This window comes from Labrus mixtus, chromosome 16 (genome assembly GCF_963584025.1).
Source record: "Labrus mixtus chromosome 16, fLabMix1.1, whole genome shotgun sequence".
Classification (NCBI taxonomy): Eukaryota; Metazoa; Chordata; class Actinopteri; order Labriformes; family Labridae; genus Labrus; species Labrus mixtus.
The window spans coordinates 21,299,967-21,320,319 of NC_083627.1; the positions used below are offsets into that span (position 1 = coordinate 21,299,967).

General features: G+C 42.9%; 1 protein-coding gene across 2 annotated transcripts; it reads right to left on the reverse strand.

Moving 5' to 3' along the window:
• Positions 1 to 3,504: 3,504 nt before the first annotated feature.
• Positions 3,505 to 18,796, reverse strand: efna1a (ephrin-A1a). Of its 2 annotated transcripts, none has more exons than XM_061059359.1 (5): positions 18,444 to 18,796; positions 6,626 to 6,921; positions 5,446 to 5,511; positions 5,255 to 5,350; positions 3,505 to 5,125 (listed from the first exon to the last, which is right to left on the reverse strand). In XM_061059359.1, the coding sequence occupies exons 1-5, from the start codon at positions 18,539 to 18,541 to the stop codon at positions 5,001 to 5,003; spliced, it is 681 nt and encodes a 226-aa protein (XP_060915342.1). In that variant the 5' UTR covers positions 18,542 to 18,796; the 3' UTR covers positions 3,505 to 5,000. The 2 variants fall into 2 exon arrangements, with proteins under 2 accessions (XP_060915342.1, XP_060915341.1); XM_061059358.1 differs by having other exon boundaries at positions 3,505 to 5,128; positions 18,444 to 18,795.
• Between the last annotated feature and the right edge of the window lie 1,557 nt (positions 18,797 to 20,353).

Here is a 20,353-nt window from a genome sequence, read left to right on the forward strand (position 1 = left end):
GAGGCTGACATGAGGATGAATCACAACACGAGATACAAAGGTGGATTTACAGGGGCAGAACAAGAGAAGGGTGTCAGTGAGAATGAATTTTAAAAAAAGGAAAGTGACTAAGTGGCACAGACAGGAAACCAAAGCATGAGCTGGAACAAGACGGATGACCCTGGCAGTGGAGACGGCCGGGAAAGAGGAGACCACACCCCGACCGTCCTGCAATGGCAGGGGACCAAAATGTGCCGATTGGCCCACAGGCTCCGACTCACTCAGTATAACCAAGGAGTTTCCTTCCCATCGGCCAAGTCTGACCTTGCCGTCACCTAAAGCTTTTACAGGCTCTAAAACAGGACTCAAAGAAAAGAGCTTGGAAACATGCATTAAAAAAACATGTAATCCAAACATTTAGTGCACCAACACTGCATAAAAAAAATTGAATGAGGCTTAAATGTCAGTCATGGGTCAGCCTATTGTTCTTTGACTGCTTATGAACATCTGCTTTGATATTAACAGGACCCAGAGTCCCCATAGTCTTTTAGCTCTGAAGCTTATAAATGCTACAAATAGATACAATAACATTAGGTAACCTCCCAGAGGACCTGTAAGCCAGATAGTCCTGGCTCTTCTGAATAGTAACATACGCTTGCAGGCAGACAGGGACTGGCCGTCATGAGTCCTGCTGATAGTGAGGCCTGACTCAGAGATAGACCAGCTGGCCATGCCAAACCTACACTGAATGGTGATTTTTTTTCTTGCAGGAACCAACAGCATCCGCTGGAATTTAAATAGCATGCACACTTAAGACAGATAAATTGGTTAATACCTTAATTTTAGCATTTGAGAATCGAAGCCCCATTTGTACCTGCTGTGTGTTGCAATTTTTCCCTCCAAAAATTGGTGATCTGTAGACATCTCTGCCTTGCTTGCAGCTCTGTGAATCCTTTTGAAGTTTCTGGCTTAAATGCTTACATTGGTATGCTAACATCATCACGGGAACACGGGTAAAAAAGTGTTTTTAAGAAGGTTTGATTGCCATTAAAAAACAGTTAAATATAATTCAGCACCAATTAAAAAAAGACCTGCTGATTGCACTGGATTAAATGTCAGGGGATTTGACTGTTATTTATTTCTTGGAAGACAGAATAATAAGGTTTATTGTCAAGTAGGTTTACATGTATACCATTTGTTGTCTTTGTGTTTTGGTGTAAAAATAATAGAAATAGACAAAGTAATAAAGTACAAGGCTACCCCCCCTAAGGAAACATCAAGGTGACACTAGAGTGTAAGGTCAAGAGATAATTTAAATCAACAGAAGTCAATGTTTGTGGAATCAAAGTCTGTGCAAGACAAGTGACAACTTATAACTGATGGTGGTAGATAAAAGGTCAAGAGTTACCAAAGGTTGTAGGGCCTCCCTTTGGGACCAAGAAGGTGCAAAACTCAGAGCCAATCCATCTCCGAATAGACATTTAAGACCAAACTGTAAGATTCATCCTCAGTAGAAAATCAAACAATATAGTTTTTGACATATTCAAGAGTGGGTCCAAGCAGTAGAATAAAGGAGCAACATTTCCATTCGTGGATGTCTCAGGTTCAACATTTAAAGCTCTGGTGAAGAAATGTCCAGCTTCTTTAAATACTCCTCTGACTCTAAAAAACATATTTTAGCTTAAGGACTCTCAAATTGGGGGTGCTCAAGAAAGTACTTTCATTTGAAAACTGGGTGCTTGGCCATGTCACTTTCATGTAAAGGCTTATAACATTAGAGGCATCATGGTATTTAAAAACTTTGTCCATTTTTTTATTTCAAATTCCAAATATCCAAACATGTTCAACAAGTACATTATACTGCAGCTTGTAATGTGCATGATTTATGAATTTTGGTTCTATAACTGTACCTAAATGTTCCTGTTAAACGTTGTCCTCAGGATAGTTCTTGTTTTCTGTTCTTCATGTTTGCTCTGCTTATCTCCTGAGCACCCTTCACATTTATTACAGTGTTAAAGTTTCACACTTACTCATAAATTTACTTAAAGCCAGAACACTGAACGAGTGAGCAAATAAAGAGAATTGTTTAGTCTTGACGACCCACTACTCAGTGGAGCCTCTTCCAGGGGTCGGGCGGTTAAGGGGGCCTGTCCGCCAGTCTTAATTTACAGCCAACCCTTTGAAAACATTGGGGAGTTGTGAGGCAGTGGCACCAGTTTTTGGTGCTACAGCTGTTTTAACTGTCACGGCCATAAAGCTCCCCTGGGAAGGGAGAGACGAGAACAATTGCTTGTCATGCAACCTGCAGACGAGCAAAGTGTTTTGGTTGGAGAAAAGAGGACCTGCTGTGTGTGTGTGTGTGTGTGTGTGTGTGTGTGTGTGTGTGTGTGTGTGTGTGTGTGTGTGTGTGTGTGTGTGTGTGTGTGTGTGTGTGTGTGTGTGTGTGTGTGTGTGTGTGTTGGAATGGGGGTTGTAGCTAAAGGTGGAGGCTTGGCAGAAGATAAAGACAGAAGAGTGATCACACCTGTGCATTTAGTTTTCATGCCAAAAGGTAACCTCAAAACTAAAACATGAAGTGGCCCTCTCTTCTTTTCTTATCGGTATATCTTTTCTAGCTTTTTACTGACTCTGCCACCTTAAAGTTGATTCTATTCTAACTTCTGACACATGCGTGTGTGTGAGTCATTATCTGTTAGCTCCTTTTGGAGATCTCTCTTGTGTGAACAAAAGCAGAAAAGGTCTGGGTGTACTGAAAGCTTTTTAGAGCTAAGATCAACTCTCATTTGAGATGACACTTGAAGCTTGATTGTTGGTTCTTTCTAAGGGAGGATAATTAAACCTTTGACTAAATTAATGTGTAAACAAGAGTACAGCCATGCTAGCAGCTATCTGAGACTGCACTTTAGCTGTTAGCTATAGATGCCAAAACTAGCAACATGATGACAATGGTAATGTCACAAAATGAAACCTTATAAGATAAAATGTTCCCTATAAACTGTATGTTCAACATCTTGATTGATTGTTGTATTTTCTTAACATGTTCAATAAATTGATTAATAAAAAAGAATTAAAAAAACATCAAACTAATATGTTGGCATGCTAACATTAGCAATTTAGCACCAAAGACATTGCACAGCTATGGCTAATTGTAGTTTCCCTAGATTTACAGGTATTTGGTCCTAAATTAAAACATTAGGTATGTCAACATTATAGTGTTATGATGGCACATTAAAAGTTAAGAAAACCCCAAAGTTATTACAATTCATCTAAAGAGGAAAAAAAAGTAATATACCGTAGTTATTTATTCCTAGCACTTATCATATTTTAGCATGCCCCATTAAAGTTGAGAGATAACAAAAGTCATTAGGATTAATCCAATGGAAACTATGAATGTCTTTATTCACTTTTTTGACAGCCCCTTAAAGATATATACCCGTGAACCACAAACATTCAGGCACCAGCCATGCTAGCTACACAATCATTAGCTTAGCTAGCATTGCTTAAACAATAATCACAAGAAAACTGTTCTGGTTTTCCAAAAAATATCATTTTTTATTTCACATGAAATTTTCACATTAAGCATATTTATCAAACAAGGTCTATTATATAATCTTATGTATATATATATACATATACATATTATACACTTCTCTTACTTACACATGTACAAAATTAGGTAACAAGAATTCAGATTAAAAAAAGTCTGACTTCAACGGTAGTCATACACTGTTGTGGTCTGTCGATCGAGCCAGCCTGTCGGGTGAAGATGTGCTTGGCAACTGGGTTTGATGCTGTGTCCTGTCTGTGTGAGAAACTGCTCAAACACTTTGTTCAAAAAGAGTGAAAATTATTGTGAAAGTCTACGTAGCTGATTACTAAAGGTGATGTTTTGAAGAGAATATTCTCGAATTGAGAGTGAAAACACAAAGGGAGAGCACCATGAAACACAGGGCCGGGTCCTGTGGAAGTAAAGATTTGATATCAGACAGTCTAACCAGTACAGGGGCACGATCCAACAAACAGAGGAGGCCAGCCTCCCTGCAGGAACACACAACATCTCAGTGTTTGCTTTTTTGGCAGAAAAAACATTTTGTCTCATCACTCTTTCAATCAATCACGTCCTTGCTTTCACACATTCTCTCCTTTCACACAAGTACTAACTCTACCAGGAGAGAGAGGAACAAAAAGCTCTCCCTGTTACCAACAGTAAACATCTCTTTTATGGAATATACAGTAAAACTTCTCAGCTGCAAATGTCATAAATTACCTTCACAGAATGTACACATAACACAGTTCAATGTGGTGTGTTTTTTTTATGTCATCTGACGTCAGTGTGTGTGATGGTGTGTCTGTACTGTGCAGGTTTAGTGCTACAGTATAGAAGCACATGGTCGAGTTTGCAAAGGAATGGTTGTGATGAGAACTGCCCCGTGTGTCTGTCAATGCTACATTTAGAGAAACTAATCACTTGGGACGTCAATGCCACTCATTACCATTACAAGAACAATACAACAAATAGTACACAATAGTCGAGGGTGGAATAGTGTACAAGTTGGAGAGATGACTGATCTTTGGCTCAAAGGGTACGTGAAAACTTTCCCAATTACTCTCTATATCTATATAAGTCATACAGAGTTCCTTTTGATTGTTCTTCAGCCATTTTGGGTTCTTCCTTGACGTCTTCATGGTTTTTTTCAAACCTTATCATCCAAACAGGTTCATGTCTTTTGGAGAGAGCACTAAGTTAAATTGGTCTTTCCAGGCAAAAAAACTACCATCACCTTTAGAAAAATATGACAAAGCACACACACTTTGTCTCAAATGCTCAGGAGTTGCTTCGCACGTGTAGTGCAAGAGAGTCCAGCTGTACTTTACAAGCTTCAAAAGTCTCTCCCTGTGGCCAGCACTGGGCACCGAAAACTGTCTTTTTGAGTCAGTGGTTTCATCCCCACGGACTGTCTTCATTGTGTAGTCCCTGAAAATGTAAGAACGTCTGCCAACAGCAGTCCTTTCTCGTCCTCTCAGTGCAACAACAGTAGTAATGAAAAAGGGACCAGCAGAGAAAGGATCGAGAGGGACGTAGCCGCCACTGCAGAGTTCGTCCGTACACTCTTCTGGACGTCCGGCAGGATCACTACCGGGTCATCTGCTTGAAGAGACGAGAGAAAGAGGTCACATTAGTATCACATTTACACCCCCCCATGTAATCCTGAATGTACTTGGGTTGTTTAAAGGTCAGGGATAATTAGAGAGGACACAGGGTTGGTCAACATACCTGCAGGCAGTCTGTTGGACGGGTTGTGAACTCCACCCCCAGCTCCAGCTCCAGCCCCACCTGTGCCTCCTTTAGCCACTCTGGCCTCCTGAGAGCCTGAAAGACAAGAAAAAAAAATCCATCAATTACTCTTTATCTACCTGAGGAGATTTTTCTGTTCTTCTTACAACCAGGAGGGTGTTTGAACTCACCATCAGCAGCTACGACATCCACCCTGAGCCTGAGGCACTCCTGACCATGGTGGTGCAAAGGTTTAGCTGACAGGGAAAAAAGAAAGAAACAACACAGGCGTTAACATCCCAACTAATGCACTTATCCCCCTCTGGCCCCTTAATTCACCTCCATGCATGCGCTCATGCACACACACACACACACACAAACTTGGCAACAGTCTGACGCGGGGACAAAGCTTTAGGACGCCATCTGTGAGCAGGGTAAAGTGTGTCTTGTCCTGCCGTTTATCTAATTACAGCCATGGTCAGTGTGACAACTCTGCTTGCTCTTTGCAGCTACATCTTAGCGGGGTAAATACTACATAATCTCGCCATAATGAGCCGACACCCCACTAAATGTCCATGTTAAGATTCAAAGAGTCGCCCACAAAGCTGCAGCATATTACAGTTTTTAGAGAAAGACAGCAAGACTGCAGAATTGTCTCTTTTTTAATAAATGTGGACATGTTAAGCCATTCTTGGTCCCGACTTGAAAAGGTTTAAGGTGCTGACACACGTGATTTCAAAGGACATTTAAATGGATCCACATTTATTTGATAGGGACCCGTTGCAGAGCATCTGAAACCAATTTAGTGGTCACTTCATCTTGTGTCTAGTCATCCTCAGGAAAATAAACTGTCTACTTGTGTTTAGTTTAATTAGGAGATGTTAGCATTCCAACATTCTAAATAGGATGTTGAAAAAAATTATAGCATGTTGACATTGTTCATGTAAACTCTCATAAGTGAGTGCAGTACTGTCCAAATGTTTGACAATTATGTATTCTATATAGTCGACTCAAAGTATCTCAACATTCTGTACTATGAGTACAGTATGTTATTCTTCTTTTCTCTAGTCCCTCAATTAAACAACTTTTATACTCGAGGGGAGGAGTCAGCCGGCCGTCCGGGCGATGTAAACAAACTGAAAATAGGACTCTGAAAACTCTGAAAGCATCACAGACAGTGGGACTCGGGTGTTACACCCATTGTAGACAGTCATAACTCACAGAGTTATTTTCAGAGGATATACTTGATTTATATTATATTTAATTAAGTGTGAAAAATCACAAAAATCACATATAAAGCCTTTTACGTGGTGAGACTATCAGAAGATACATGACTGACATACAGAGAAAAAAAACAAATCAGACACTTACAGATATAATAGTAGCTTTCTCCTTGGCGGAACTCCTTCCCCAGAGTGAACGGAGTAAACCGCTGAAACTTTTCTGAGAACTTCTCCGCCACGTGAGGAGCAAACGGATGGCCGCACTCCCAGCGCATTTGGTCGTACGACTGGGGCTTGCAAGTTTCAAAGTCCTCTCGCTCCACCATGTAGAGCACGTAGCGCTCGGCGTCCAGCTGCGGCACCTCGCCCTGAGGGTAATGGGGGCAGACGATGTCCAGGTAGTCGTTGAGCTTTACCTCCACGGTGTAGTCATCCCATAGAAACCTGCAGGGGAGGAGAGGGAGGAGGGTTATCCCTGTGGCAGGAGACTGATAACCGTGCTTATAGCATGGGAGCACTAATAAATATAAGCCTCAAAAACCTGTGATTATGTATTGATCGGCTTCATGCTGGTGTACAACGGGGAAATCAAAGGAACAACTGAGAGGCATGGGGATGAGTGATAGCGAGCAGGGGGGGGAGAAAGTGTGTGAGTGAGGATTTATGTGTGTGTTGGGGTGGAATGAAGAGGAAAAAAAAATGCAATAAGGGAAGAATGATCTGCAGAGAACACGTGCATAAATATGGATGAACCAGGAGTTTAGCTGCCGCAGTGTTGCAAGTTAGCATGAGTGCACATTGATCCTGCGTCCCAATGGAGCTGAATGATGTTTACAGAGAAACATTAGCAGTCAGTTAGCCGGCAAGATGGGAGATGAGTATTGACATCTGCGAGGGCTACACACACACAGTCGCACAGATATAGAGGAGCACGACGACAAAATAAACCTCGACGTGAGCTGGAAAACACTTTAGCATGAGGACATGATGTGTAAAAATAAGGGTCACATATGTTTTAACCCTTTCATTAGGGTGTGAGAGACAAGGCAGACACGTCCAACATGAGTCTGGTGATGGTCTGTAAGCGTCTCCCACCACACTCCCTCTCATTACAAACACAGAGAGACAGTCAGGCTGTCTGCCTATCCCCTCCATCCCTCCCTTCACTCCTCCGCCCTCTCCACCCTTTTTTACGATGGTCTTTAAGTAAACTAAACTTCCTCCAGCTTCTCTTGAACCCGGGTCAAAGAAAAAAAAAAAAAAGTAAGCATTTTAGCTCTTTAGTTCATTCTGATGCAGCTGGTCCTAACTGGACTGTCCATGATTCCTTTCCACCTCCAGGACTTCTTACCTCAGATATTATGAGTTTATCTGCAGTGAACTGTCACTAAAAGGTATTTCAGCTTTGTCCCCCCTTCCCCCTGACTGAGTCGCTGCTCCAGGGGTGGCCACATCTAATGCTCTCTTCTCAGCCACAGCCATCTATCACCGGCCTGGAGCGCTAGCCAGCCGATAGCAACACACACAAACTCACACACACACACACACACACATTTCCCAGTAATTCCCATCTTTCAACAACTTAAAGCAGTAGCTACCTTCTGTTTGCACTCACACACACACACACACACACACACACGCCTCCCGAAGCGATGCCTATCACTTTTCAGTCTCCTACTGTTTTGGATCACTGTGGGTTTCTCCGAGAATGGATGAAATTTGACAGACTTAAATGTTTTCACAATACGCATGGAGAATGTGTGTCCAATATAGGGTTTTGTTGCTTTTGCAATGAATACACACGGATGGTACATCATGACCACAAAGAGGCAGGCAGCCAGTGTGAGTTGAATTACCGGCTGCTGTTTAATCAGATCTACAGATCTAAGAGTTATGAGGTCTCGAGAGCCTGCAGGGTTCTAACCGGACACCTTTGGCGGGGGAAAGAAACTCCCCTCTGAACCCCTTTTTTAAAGCAGATTTTTTCTTTGAGAACTCTGTCGTTTTCTCATAACCCCCCCCCCCCCCCCCTTAAAAGTTACAAGCAGCATTTGGGGTGTTTGTGTTAGTGTGACAGGGTCCATATGTGTGACCGGCGATCAAAGTGTGCGGGGCCCCTGTCACTCGTTAGGTGCTGTTGTTGTTTGTGGGCAGGGGTCTCCCTGGTTCCCCCCTGTTAAAAAAAAAGGACAGACGCTTTGGCTCCAAACACAGAGCCCTGACTCTTGCCTCCCCCCTTCCCGTTTCCCCCTTTCTGCCTGACTGCATTCCCTCAATACTGATGAGCAGATTAGTCAACATTACAACAGCAACACGGGGGCTGCTACAAAAAAACAAGTCACCATTTTAGGGTACTGATGAAACTTCCAGCTAACTGTGCTGATAATTGTGTGCTCCCACTAACTTTTTAGTGGAGGAGGGGAGCAATAATTATCATTTTGCCATGGTCCAGACAGCTTAGTGCTTATCTGCAGTTTGCCTGCCACGCTCTGTTTACCAGATTGGCCGCTAAAGTGTTTTTTCCCCCTGCCACTTTCAATTCCAGGCGAATCGATAGCACTATTGAACAAACACTGTTGTCTGCTTTTTCACCCTGACAGAGTTATCACCCCCCCCCCCCCCCCCCCCCTCCTCCTGCAAACAGAGCAAACACACACAAACAAAACTCTCTACACCCCCCACAACCGGTCGTGGTATGTTCCCAATGTGTTCATCAAAAGAGGGTCGAAGGGGGGTGCAATTAAAACACAAAAAAAGGGGTATAAAAGTCGCCCTGGAGGGGGGTAATTATGCCCTCCCGGTCCCCACTTCCCAGCCCCTTTTAGGGTGGATAGTTTAGGGGAGTTTTAGGGCATGAATAGGCTTTGGGCAGGGGGAGGTTAAAGGTGCTTGAGTTGAAAATGGCTTTTGAAGTTTTGAAGTTTGAGTATGCGAGTGCTACAGTCGCTTTATCAGCGCCACAGTTCCATACAGTGTCTCCATTCAAACTGTGATAAAATATCTCACTTAGCAGAGACTGAATACGCACCCAGGGAGGCCCGACTAGCCCCCTTTTTATTAATGTCAAATAGTTTTAATTATCCCGCTGCCTTTTGTTCCCCTCTAACGTCTCGGCCATTGAAACGTTCCCACATCGTCTGCTTAATTGACTGATTGTAACGCACTTCAAAGCGAGCCTGTGAAAAGGTTTCGCTAACAAAGTCAAATCCTGCCACCTTCACTTTAGCAGAATAAACCCTCTCTCTCTTTCTGTCTCCCACAGTGTGTGTCCTCTTGTCATTTTTCCTCCTCCAAACTGTTTCCCCTCTCTCTCTCTGTCGTCATTTATTCCCATTGTTTATCCCGGTATTCTCTCTTTCGATGACAGCGACGCTCCGAGAGCCTGCAGAAGATACAGCATTGGGGGAGTGGTTTGTATTCACTACTTCAGGATGATTTGTGGCAGATATGCAGGAAGGGACTCGTGTGCATGTGTGTGTGTGTATCTGGGATTGTTTATGTGTGTTTGTGCGTCTGTAGACCTCGGGAGGAATCTGGGAGTGTCTCTCAGTCATGATAAGGTGGATACAAAAAAAATGCCATACAGATGATAGCAGTGAAAAAAACATCACGTGGGGGAAACAAAATGTGTGTATGCAAGCACACAATCTGCTGAAATATAGACTACACACTCTTCCACCTCCTATCCTGAGAAAGAATTCCTGATTTATTAGAGCCTCTTCAGGAGCAGGGCGCCTAATCTCTCTTCTTTAATCTCTCCGGCCAGCATTTTGCTTTCTTCTCCACCTCTACCCCCCCCGCCTTTCATCCATCCATCAGCCTCTCATCTCTGCTCTCTATCGCCCTTTGGAATGCTGGACTTCTGAGGCTAAAGGGGGGGCGCAATGTGGATCAAAGGTCGGACATTAATTCGCCAAGTCAGCGCTGGAGAGTTTCATACTTTAAAAGTCAGACATCTTTAAGTGCCCTGCCCGGAGTTGGCCTCTTTAAAGATCGATTCAGATGTGTTTTAAGGTCCTTAAAAGGCACCGGAGGAACACATTTATGAGCGGCACATCTTTCCTACTTAACCCTGAAGCCCCCCTGACCACGCAAAACATGATTATTTTCCTACCGGGTTTTACACACGCAATTAATGTGACCCAAAAGGTGACAGGCAGAGGAGGTCATAGATGAGCGAAACGGGAATGCGGGGACCACCTATAATCGGCTCGTCCAAGCCCCCCGGATTATTGGGTGGAGCAGAGGCTGAGCTGTGGTCCATTCATCAGCACCAGACCCTGCTTAATACAGGGGGCTTAGAGTGGACAAGCGAGGGCCCCGAGCGAGGGGATGAAGGCTGGGGACTGAGTGAGGGGTGAGACAGGCAGGGTGGAGCTTTTTTTTTTCCCCCCTCTATCTCTATTGTTCACAGGCAGAGATGGTGTTTAGGAGTTCAAAAAGAGACACACTGACTGATGTTGTGTGTGTGTGTGTGTGTGTGTGTGTATGGAGGTTGTAGAGCCAAAAGTGGGAGGTGTAACTTTCAACACGTGTCGATTAAAGTTACCTGAGAAAGTCAAACCATCCTACTTGAGGAAGGCCGTTTAACATTACTGCTCAACTCTTGTTGTTTCATCCATCTATCTTTTCATCCATCACTGCCAGCCGTCCCCGCCCACTCCCTGTCCGTCTTTCAACGCTCAATAAGCAAACCAGATCCTCGTGTCAATCCTGCCCCTCCCCCAACCCGCCGCAGACAAGCCAGACCAATCATAACCTGTCCTGGTGGTATTCAAAGAATGCCACTTTTTTGACCCACACCATTTTCAGAGCCAGGCACAATGCGCCATTGGGTTGTCATAGAAACAAATATGGTCCAACTCCTTTTAGCCCCTCCCCCTTTTTCAACATCATATCCCAACAGCCTTCATTCTTTTGCACCGTGTGACTTTTTTTTGTCATCCTTCTCCATCAGTTTTCTTTCATCCGTCACTCAACCTTTGTCTGTGCAGATCATTGGTCATTCCACCGACGTTCACCGTCTGAACTGGCCCCGACTCCTTTGCAAGAACCGAACAAATCGACAAAGCTTTAAGTCCAGCTGAGAAATAATTGGCTCTGAGAAGGCTTAGATGAATACATATGCTCTTTCGCACTTGTCTCACGCTGTCCCCGGAGCCATTTGTATCTTATAAGGGCCAGAACAGAAAGGTCAACACAGACATCACATTTCTCAGGAGGCAGATACCCGTACAAGGAAAATCGATTTTTGGTGGATTGATTTCTGGAAGGTAAAAACTTTATACACAGGGGGTTTTGTGTCTGCAAACACAGCCTAATGAATTTCATGGGGAATTTTCAATCGGTGAGTATGGGGCCACATTATTAATTTGTGGTAGAAGTAGTTTTATCTGCTTACAGATTTCATCATTTTTAATTGTTACACCACAACTGGCCTCTAGGGGGTGTCAGTAGTTGTAGTGGGCACATGTTTACACTCTTAGTCAGACATCATGCTTGACAAAAAAACTCAAAGTTACACAATAACCATTTTTTTTTACACAACTAAACAAACACAATGGTCCATTTTCAGAGATAATATCTTGTTTTTTTTGTGGTTTATCTTCCTCATTCAAACATTCAAACACACACTGCTGGTGTCACCAAAACTTGACAAACAAGTCACACAATCAGAATCTCTCCCTTCATGAGAGAAAATGTGCCATCCCAATCATGATATAGCAATAAATCTGTGTTCTAAGAGTTTCTTTTTCCTCTTCTCAGATTTTTGTGTAGGATTAAACAGTTGTAAAGAGCCGCAGAGAGAAAAAGGATAAGAGTGGGAAGAAGTAGAGGAAGTCTGCAGCGGAGATAAGGAAGAGGCCAAAGGATGGGCATGGGGAGGGCGGACATTTGCGAGGTTGACCGAGGTGACACTGATCAAGAGGAGAATCCCAAATAGAGACAGAGATTTTTGACAGACGGAGGGAGGGGGTGGACCCCAAATCATCCTCAAGGCTCAACAGTCACAAAAACAATTAGGCACTATTAATCACTTCTAATCTACTTATTCTCACAGTTTAAAAAACACACACAAGCCAAGGGGAACACAATCAACTCCTTTACAGTCTCGCGTGTGCTGCTGTGTGAGAACCGTATTGTTTATTGTGCAGACAGGATACGCTGTTTTCCCGGGAAAAGACGTAGCCAGGAAGTGCTACACTTCACAGGGAAACACACACACAGCAGACAGCATGCAGACTTTAGGTAACAACACGCCCCGTGAAGGAAGCTCTAACCTTTGGCCTCGTTCTGTATCTATCTGTTGTAGTCAATAAAACAAGGCCTGTTTGTATCTGACGCCGCAAACAAGTGGGAATATCTACTGAGAAGAAAATCAGACTGTTGGAGTGAAACTGCTAATATGGTCCCAGGGGGCTAAAAGTCTCCTTACAGATGATTATGAAGGGATCCGAAGCATCAACACACTGTGATGATCATTGAGCCGACGACCCTTAACAGTCCCACAGACTGTTTTTTCTCCTGATTGAATTCAGCAGACAGATTACAGAGCCAGATTATGGGGAGGTGGGAGATGACAGAATGTGAGGAGGGGGGGGGGGAGATGGAGTTTACTGAGGAGAATGACGACAAAGCTTTGAGGGTTTAGAGTGCAGACTGGCTTAGGAAGTGAAGTGGGAAACCTGGATGTTTTTTCCAGGAAAGTATAGCTTCAGTTAAGATTACTTGGAAATATAAGAAATCCTCATCTAATGCGTCCACCTGATCCTGCTGGGCTGATGTGGTGATTCAATCTTATCTGCTATCTCCTGAACACGTACACGCGCACCCGCACAGAAGGCAAACAAACCCTCCTCCTACACTTAAACTCTTTGTTTTTCTTCCTTTAAAAAGCTGTCCTTTCATGGTTTGAATTCTTCGACTGGCTCTTCCACTTCAAGAAAGTTTATATGGATAGAGATAGAGAAGGGGGAAAAAAAACAAGGAGGAAGAGGAAATAAAGAAACCGGTTTGCTGGGAAGACATGAGTGGCTTTTCATAGACGAGGTAGAAGAAGGAAGCTTAAAGGGCGAGAGCTGACAGGGAAGAAAAAAAGCGTGAAGGAAAGGGCAAAGTGCCTTGTGACGGATTGCCATGGGTGCCAAGAACGATAAAAAAAATTCCACACCTCTTAGCATGCTTTCCTCCCCCCCCCCCCCCCTCATCTCCCAAAGAGCCAGAATTGGAGTTTAGGAAATAAAAGACTGAAAAAAGGGACAGCTTGTAAAGTTGAGATAAAAGCTGGAGAAGGAGTGAAGGACTAAGAAAAGACAGAAAGTGGGGGGGGGGGGGGGGGGGATGAGAGTTTCCCAGAGGCTGGGTGAAGAAGAGGGGCTGGCCTGAGTGGCGGTTCAGTATTCAGGGACCACCGCCGTGACAGGATGACTGACAGATTGATAGAGGTTGTGCTACTTCATCACATCCCGAACTCTGACCCCCAATCAGTCACACCAGTTACTTTCCTCTTTCTGTGGCTCACCGTGAAGACCATTCCCCCAATTTGTATGGGAAGCATTACAAAAAACACCCACATGGAGTGGTTAAAGAGCAAAGAAAGTGAAACATACCTCGAATAACTCCCTCATTTGAACGAACACAACATTTACAGAAGATTGTGAATTGAACCCACAGTGCCAGATATGGTAAGTACGGTTCATCTAAAACATTACAATAATCGAGCATTTTGAATGGATAAATAACTAAATGAATCCTTCATGTGGGTGAGACACACCTTGAATACCTACTTTATTGGTGCATTTAAGCTGTTCAGATATCTTTAGCTGTAAAGAGCTCAATACTGTCTAAAATGTGGTTTCAGGTTATGGCGAGACAGTCCATGAATAGTCATGACACACCTTACTAATCACTTAAAGGGTTGACTCATGGTAAATCATCATTATTGTGATATTTCTTTTATTTTTAAAATTGGTGGAGGGCTTTTCGCGGCCCACCTGCAGTACCCACACGGCCCACCAGGGGGCCGCGGCCCACACTTTGGGAAGCACTGCAATACATGATCCGCTATGATACAGTACGACATGACGCAATACCCACCTAAACCCGGAAGAAACAACCTTTTCATGTTCAGTTCAGTGTGATAATATGAAACAACAAAAGCAAAATATTATATTCATATTTTAACCCAAAATGTCTGTAATCAGTCATTTTCTTCAGCTGTATGGTAAATATATTTTCGACCATTCTGACATCAGAGGAGTACTTCCTGTATGGTCGATAGATGAATCTGTATGGTTAAGGAGGAGTTTGGTCCTTGGCTCAGACTGTCTGGAGGTGCATTTTTTCCATTTTACAAACAAAGGCGCACATTAGGAACACATAGAAAAATAAAGACTTCAGCGTTTTGAGCAGATTAGTTAAGAATGTGTAACCATAGCAAACAAGGTGATGATGATTACGTTCAAATAAACAGCACGTTGAACCAGATGTAAGCAGGCTGGCCATGAAACAGTTAAGTCGCTCGCAGAACTGGAGACCACAGAACCCAAGTGAAAGAGGGAACCTGGCCAAAAAGAGGGGGAGGGAGGTGGTGGAGAGAGGGGGAGACAGGTACAAAGAGAAGAGGAGGAGGAGGAGGAGTGGGTGGTTGAGGTGGTGGTCTATGCTCTGTCAGCAGGGAAAAAAGGGAAAGTAAGGAAGAAGGAGTGAATGAGCAGATTGTTGCCTCTTGTTGGGAGTGGTAGAGTCCAGGGGAGCTCCTGGGACGATGTTAACATCAATCACAAGTGTGTGGCACGTGTGTGTGTGGATGACTGTGTTACTTTGTACAAGAGTGTGAGTCACTCAAATCCGGTGATGTTGTACAAAAGACACATAAACATGCTGGCACGCCGGGGCCTGAGCTGACCGGGAACACTGGTGAGCCCCTTTCTGGGAATCAAAACCGTCCTGGTGATTTAGCTGTTGCTAATCAGACACAAAGGTAACAAATACGCTGACAAGTAAAAGGTCAGAAAGCGCCGAAAAAAACACTGCGTCAGGGGGATGTTTTACTCTCGCTGAAGGAAAGTAGTCGTTAAAAAGTGGAGGCAGAAACGACCTTGGAAGTCAGCAGCCAGGCCCCAAGGCGAGCGCACACACACATGCACAAATTAGTGGAAAGCAAGGCCACTGTGCATGTATATGTATGAGAGTATATGTGTGTACGAGTGTGTTGTTAAATCCCTCGATATACATGCTGAGGAAAAGGAAATGAGCCTGTATCACATGGACAAAAGTGATCAATCTCAAATCAATTGTATTAACCACAGCTTTCTAACCAACAGGGAAGGAACAATAAACCCAAGGCTGTAAAAGAAAGGAAAAACAGGTCTCATGAGAGAGAGGACAGACGTCAACACTCACTGTAGCGAGTAATGGGTCAAAGGGGAGAACGGATTGCTGTGGAAGGATGAAAAGTACCAAAATGAAAGCAGAAAGTCAGGGCTTTTTTTCTGCGAATACAGGATTAAGAATAGCCAAAGGGAGAGATTTAGCACCGTCACCCGGGAAAAAATAGCAAGTGCAAAAGCATGGATTACCAGTATATATACACAGGACAGATCAGTGTGGTTCTACAGTGGGGGAACAGCTACATGCTTATGCACCAAGGACTTCACGGAAAAGCTTTGGTGCTATAATTACTGCCTATCTGACCATACCAAAGCTCTAATGTGGCTCGAATGTAAGCTTTAAAAGATGCTCCAAAACCAGATTTCTTTTTCCAACTCTGATTTTAATACATAGGCTTTAGTTTCAGACATTACCAAATACCCATTATTCCACTGTGATTAAAACATAAAGGTGTTATTTGTGATAAAGGACTGATTTAAGATTAATTTTTTTTTTTTGGGGGGGGACATCTAGTCAAACACAAACCTAGGCTGATACAGATAATATGTCCCAAATTATTAGGGGACAATGTCTCTGTGTATGCAACCAACACACCTACATTTTCAGCAGGATTAGAAATGTAAACATAGACTCCTTATTTTGACCAAAAGGGTCAAACCTAAACTGGTTGATTCTTGGGGTTGGGGATTTGGGTTATGGCATCAATTTGGGGTATGGATAGGTTTTATACTGATACAAGTACCAATACAATTATTGATACTTATGCAAGTATTAATGCTGGACATCAACAACTGACTGTTGATCAGACGGGTTGATTCTTAGAGGTTTGGTTCTGGTATTGGAGGCTGATACTGATACCATTAACAATACCAACACTGGTACCAATACCATTATTAATACCAATATTTGTTTGGATATTGGAACACATCTAGTAAACTTGTAGGGTAAACTGTTGTGTTGAAAAGGAACAAACTTAAGATACAATAATATAAAAATATTAAGAAAAAATCAATCAAAATATTTCCGATATTTTACTGGCTTTAATAATATTTCATGTAACCAGTGGATTCTTGAGGGGATATTGGTAATGGTAACGTACTGGTGCTTGATGGTATCATCCCATTAGTGGTACTGATACTATTATGGATGTCATAACAACTCCAGTAAACTTGAGGGGAGAACGGTGTGTTTATCTGTGTGTTTGCAAACCACAGACAGAGAGAGTGTGAGTCCCACACTGATTGATTTTGACACCGTCTGTTGGTGATTGATTGTCCCAGCTTTGAGATTGATTGAATGTCAGCCAGTAGTCTCTGTTTGTGCTTGCCCGTCTGGGTGTGAGAGTAGGTGTGTGTTTATATGCTGTAGGAGTCTGTTGGTGGAGTGTAAACCTAACCCCTCTTTGTATCCAGAGCCATTTCACCCCGGCCATCATCAACCATAATTCTAATTGACCCCCACTTATTCCGACTGGCCCCATAACCCCGACAATTTGAGCTCCAATTTCTCCTCCCTGAGCAATCCATCTCTCTCCCACAGCGTGACCTACTGGGCAGGCCTCAAGTTACCTCCTCTGTCTCTGTCATACACCATTATTACTCGTCTTACAACGTGAAATATGAACACCCCAACGTCTCCCTGACATCCACCTAAACCCCACTGTGATATCTCTTGATTTAGTAGACACGGCAAACCTCCCCGCCCATGCAGAGGTTAGGAATCTTTGTCAGATGGGAGGATATTGCAACAGATATTTCAACACCGTGCACTGTGAGTCAGACCTGTGCAAACCAACCCCAAAAGATGTGACCTTTGCCAAGAAAAATATTGTTTCAGCTTCATGAATGAAGATGCAAAAGCAACACGAAAACACAAAGACACATTGACTTTTTATCAGTGTAATTAAAGTGAATCACTGCTTCGTTTTCGATGCATTCCTGCATACTTGGAAGACACATAAAAGTGCATAAAGAATCCAAATAAGGTGAAGCATTTGCAGAGATCCACTCATAAAAGCAACCCTTGCATTTATCTCCACATTAAACTCCTGCATACACATCGGAGCTCACTTGCTTTAAAAACAGGGAAACGCTGTGCAACTGGCGAGCTTTCCATTCCCACAAGGTAAATAAATGACACAACCTGATCTAAGTAATCCCTTAGCCAGATTGCAAAACAGATTGAATGTGAACGGGTTGGACTAAGTAGCACAGGTAAACAGCAACATAATAACAGGTTTGAGTCTAGAAAAAGAGGCATGGGGGTAGGGAGAGAAAGAGACTCCCAACTGTCTTGTATTATCATGACAACAGCAGCGGGTCTCCATCACAAATTCATCACAACAAGCTCGCTGAATATGCATGAGATGTAACTCCATTAACGTATCTGGAAACAGATCCTAATGACTCAATCTGCGCGGACAATCAGGTTAAAAGTTCTTCCCTTTTTTGAGATACGAGGCGATTTGGTGTTTGCGTTTAATACTAAAGATGAGGGACAAACACAAGTGTGTGAAGCTGTGAGTTCAAGAGCAGTGATTTAGAGTAGGACAACAGAATTTAAGACATATTTACTTTGGATTCGTGCTGTTCCAGTAGACGCTGTGCCGCTCCGCTGAAGCGAACCGAGCGCAGACGCTCACCACGAAGCCCACAATCCAAACCAAATCCATGGTGGAGAGCAGAGGAGGCGTGCAGAGAAGAGACACACAACTCAGGTAGGTTGTGCAAAAAAAAAACCAACAACTTAAAAGTTCACCCAGGAAAAGCTCGTCCAAGAATCGTGAGACTGGACGTTAACAAAACAAAAAAAAACACACGCTATCTATGCAAAAAGGCTTTCAGGCGAAAACTAAAAGATTTATGTTGGAATCGAAACAGAATAGAGGTCAGGTTAACTAGACAAATCCGTAGTGAATGAAAGCTTGAGCAGCGTGGTGACTGGTTTTGTGAAACGCCCACAGCGACAAGAACCGCCCACTATCCCCGAGCAGACCAATCAGAGGGCTGTCCGAGAGCCGCGAGCTCCGCAGGTTCCTCTGGATGTGTTTTTGTGCACATAATAATGACTCCAGGCAGTTTGTACAGTATGTCTGGATAAAACAACAACATTTTAATATTTATTGTATTGAAATTATACATTTATAAATCTACAGATACTTGTGGAATGTTTAGTGTCATACTTGAACCTTTAGTTGTTCGCTATAAGTCTGGTTAAGTAGGGAGACATTTTTACAGTAACTCATTCTTTTCCGAGTCTTTTTCAATATAAAAAAGCTATGTTATAATTATGTGCTAAAAAAAAACATTTGCCTTGATACTGACCTTGTGTACAAAAATGTGCTTCTGATACTTTTATGAAATCCATCATGAAATAAAAAACAATAAATAAAAGAGAATTTAACATCTCATTGGTATTTTTTTTACATGACACACACACATTTCAAGCTGCAAACACTTTTGTATTGCATTTACATACGGCTGTAGCATAGTGTTGTACAGTTGTTCCACTTCAGTGGTCCATTTACTTCTGTGTTCAGATCTCCCCTGAGCCTTTTATCTATTTGAAGTGCACCTCCACCGTCTTCTTAAACTGTCTGGTTTGAGCACAGACATTAATGGCCACAACAGCTATGCGTGAATCTTAAGTTTATGCCAGAGGTTTACAATTTATTTAAAATAAAATGGTTAGGATGAGTCTCGGGGCTTTGTAAATAATGTATATGCTGACAATAAAACATGCAGTCAGATTGTGCCTTCACAGAGACACGTAACCTCCATGCTGTCAGATACATCGCAAATCCTGTGTCTCATTTTCTGTTCCATTGACATGGATAATCTGGACTGCGAGCGGCTTGTTCAGCCTAGTGAGCCATACTGCCGGAGGGTTTTTTTTCCGAGCCTGCTTCTGCTTGACATGGCACCTTATTTGCTCTGCTTGCTTAGCAGCATAACAGCTTCCAAAGGTATCACTGCAAAGCAAACAAGAAAAACCAAAAGTAAAAAAAATAAAAAGAAGCAAGCTCACTCTGGATAATGAATCCAAACAGATAATTGCACAGAAGTTAGAGGATTGATCTGCAGGATTCTCTGCAGGGGATTTGTTCCTTATTTAATAAAGCAGTGAAGGAATGCAAAGAGAGGCAGTGAGATAAACTCCTGATGTAACCACAATGTAACTCTTAATCTGAAAGGTATCCTATTTCACAGCGTGTGAGTCTCCATGCGGCCTTGAGAGGAGGCTTTGGGGACTTTATGCTTTTGCTTAAAATCATCTTATCTCGATTTTGAGGGTCCTGTGAGGTAGTTCATAAAATGTGAGAAGGTTACGGCTGTCAAAGTTGCGCTGACAGTTTCATGAGATGATATCACTGTCAGGTAAATAAATCAGTTGTATTTGGGATGTTTAATTGTTCTTATAAACCCCACTCATCTGCTGCTCAAAGCCGATTAAAGCAGCCAATAATATCTTTTTGCCTCTCCTC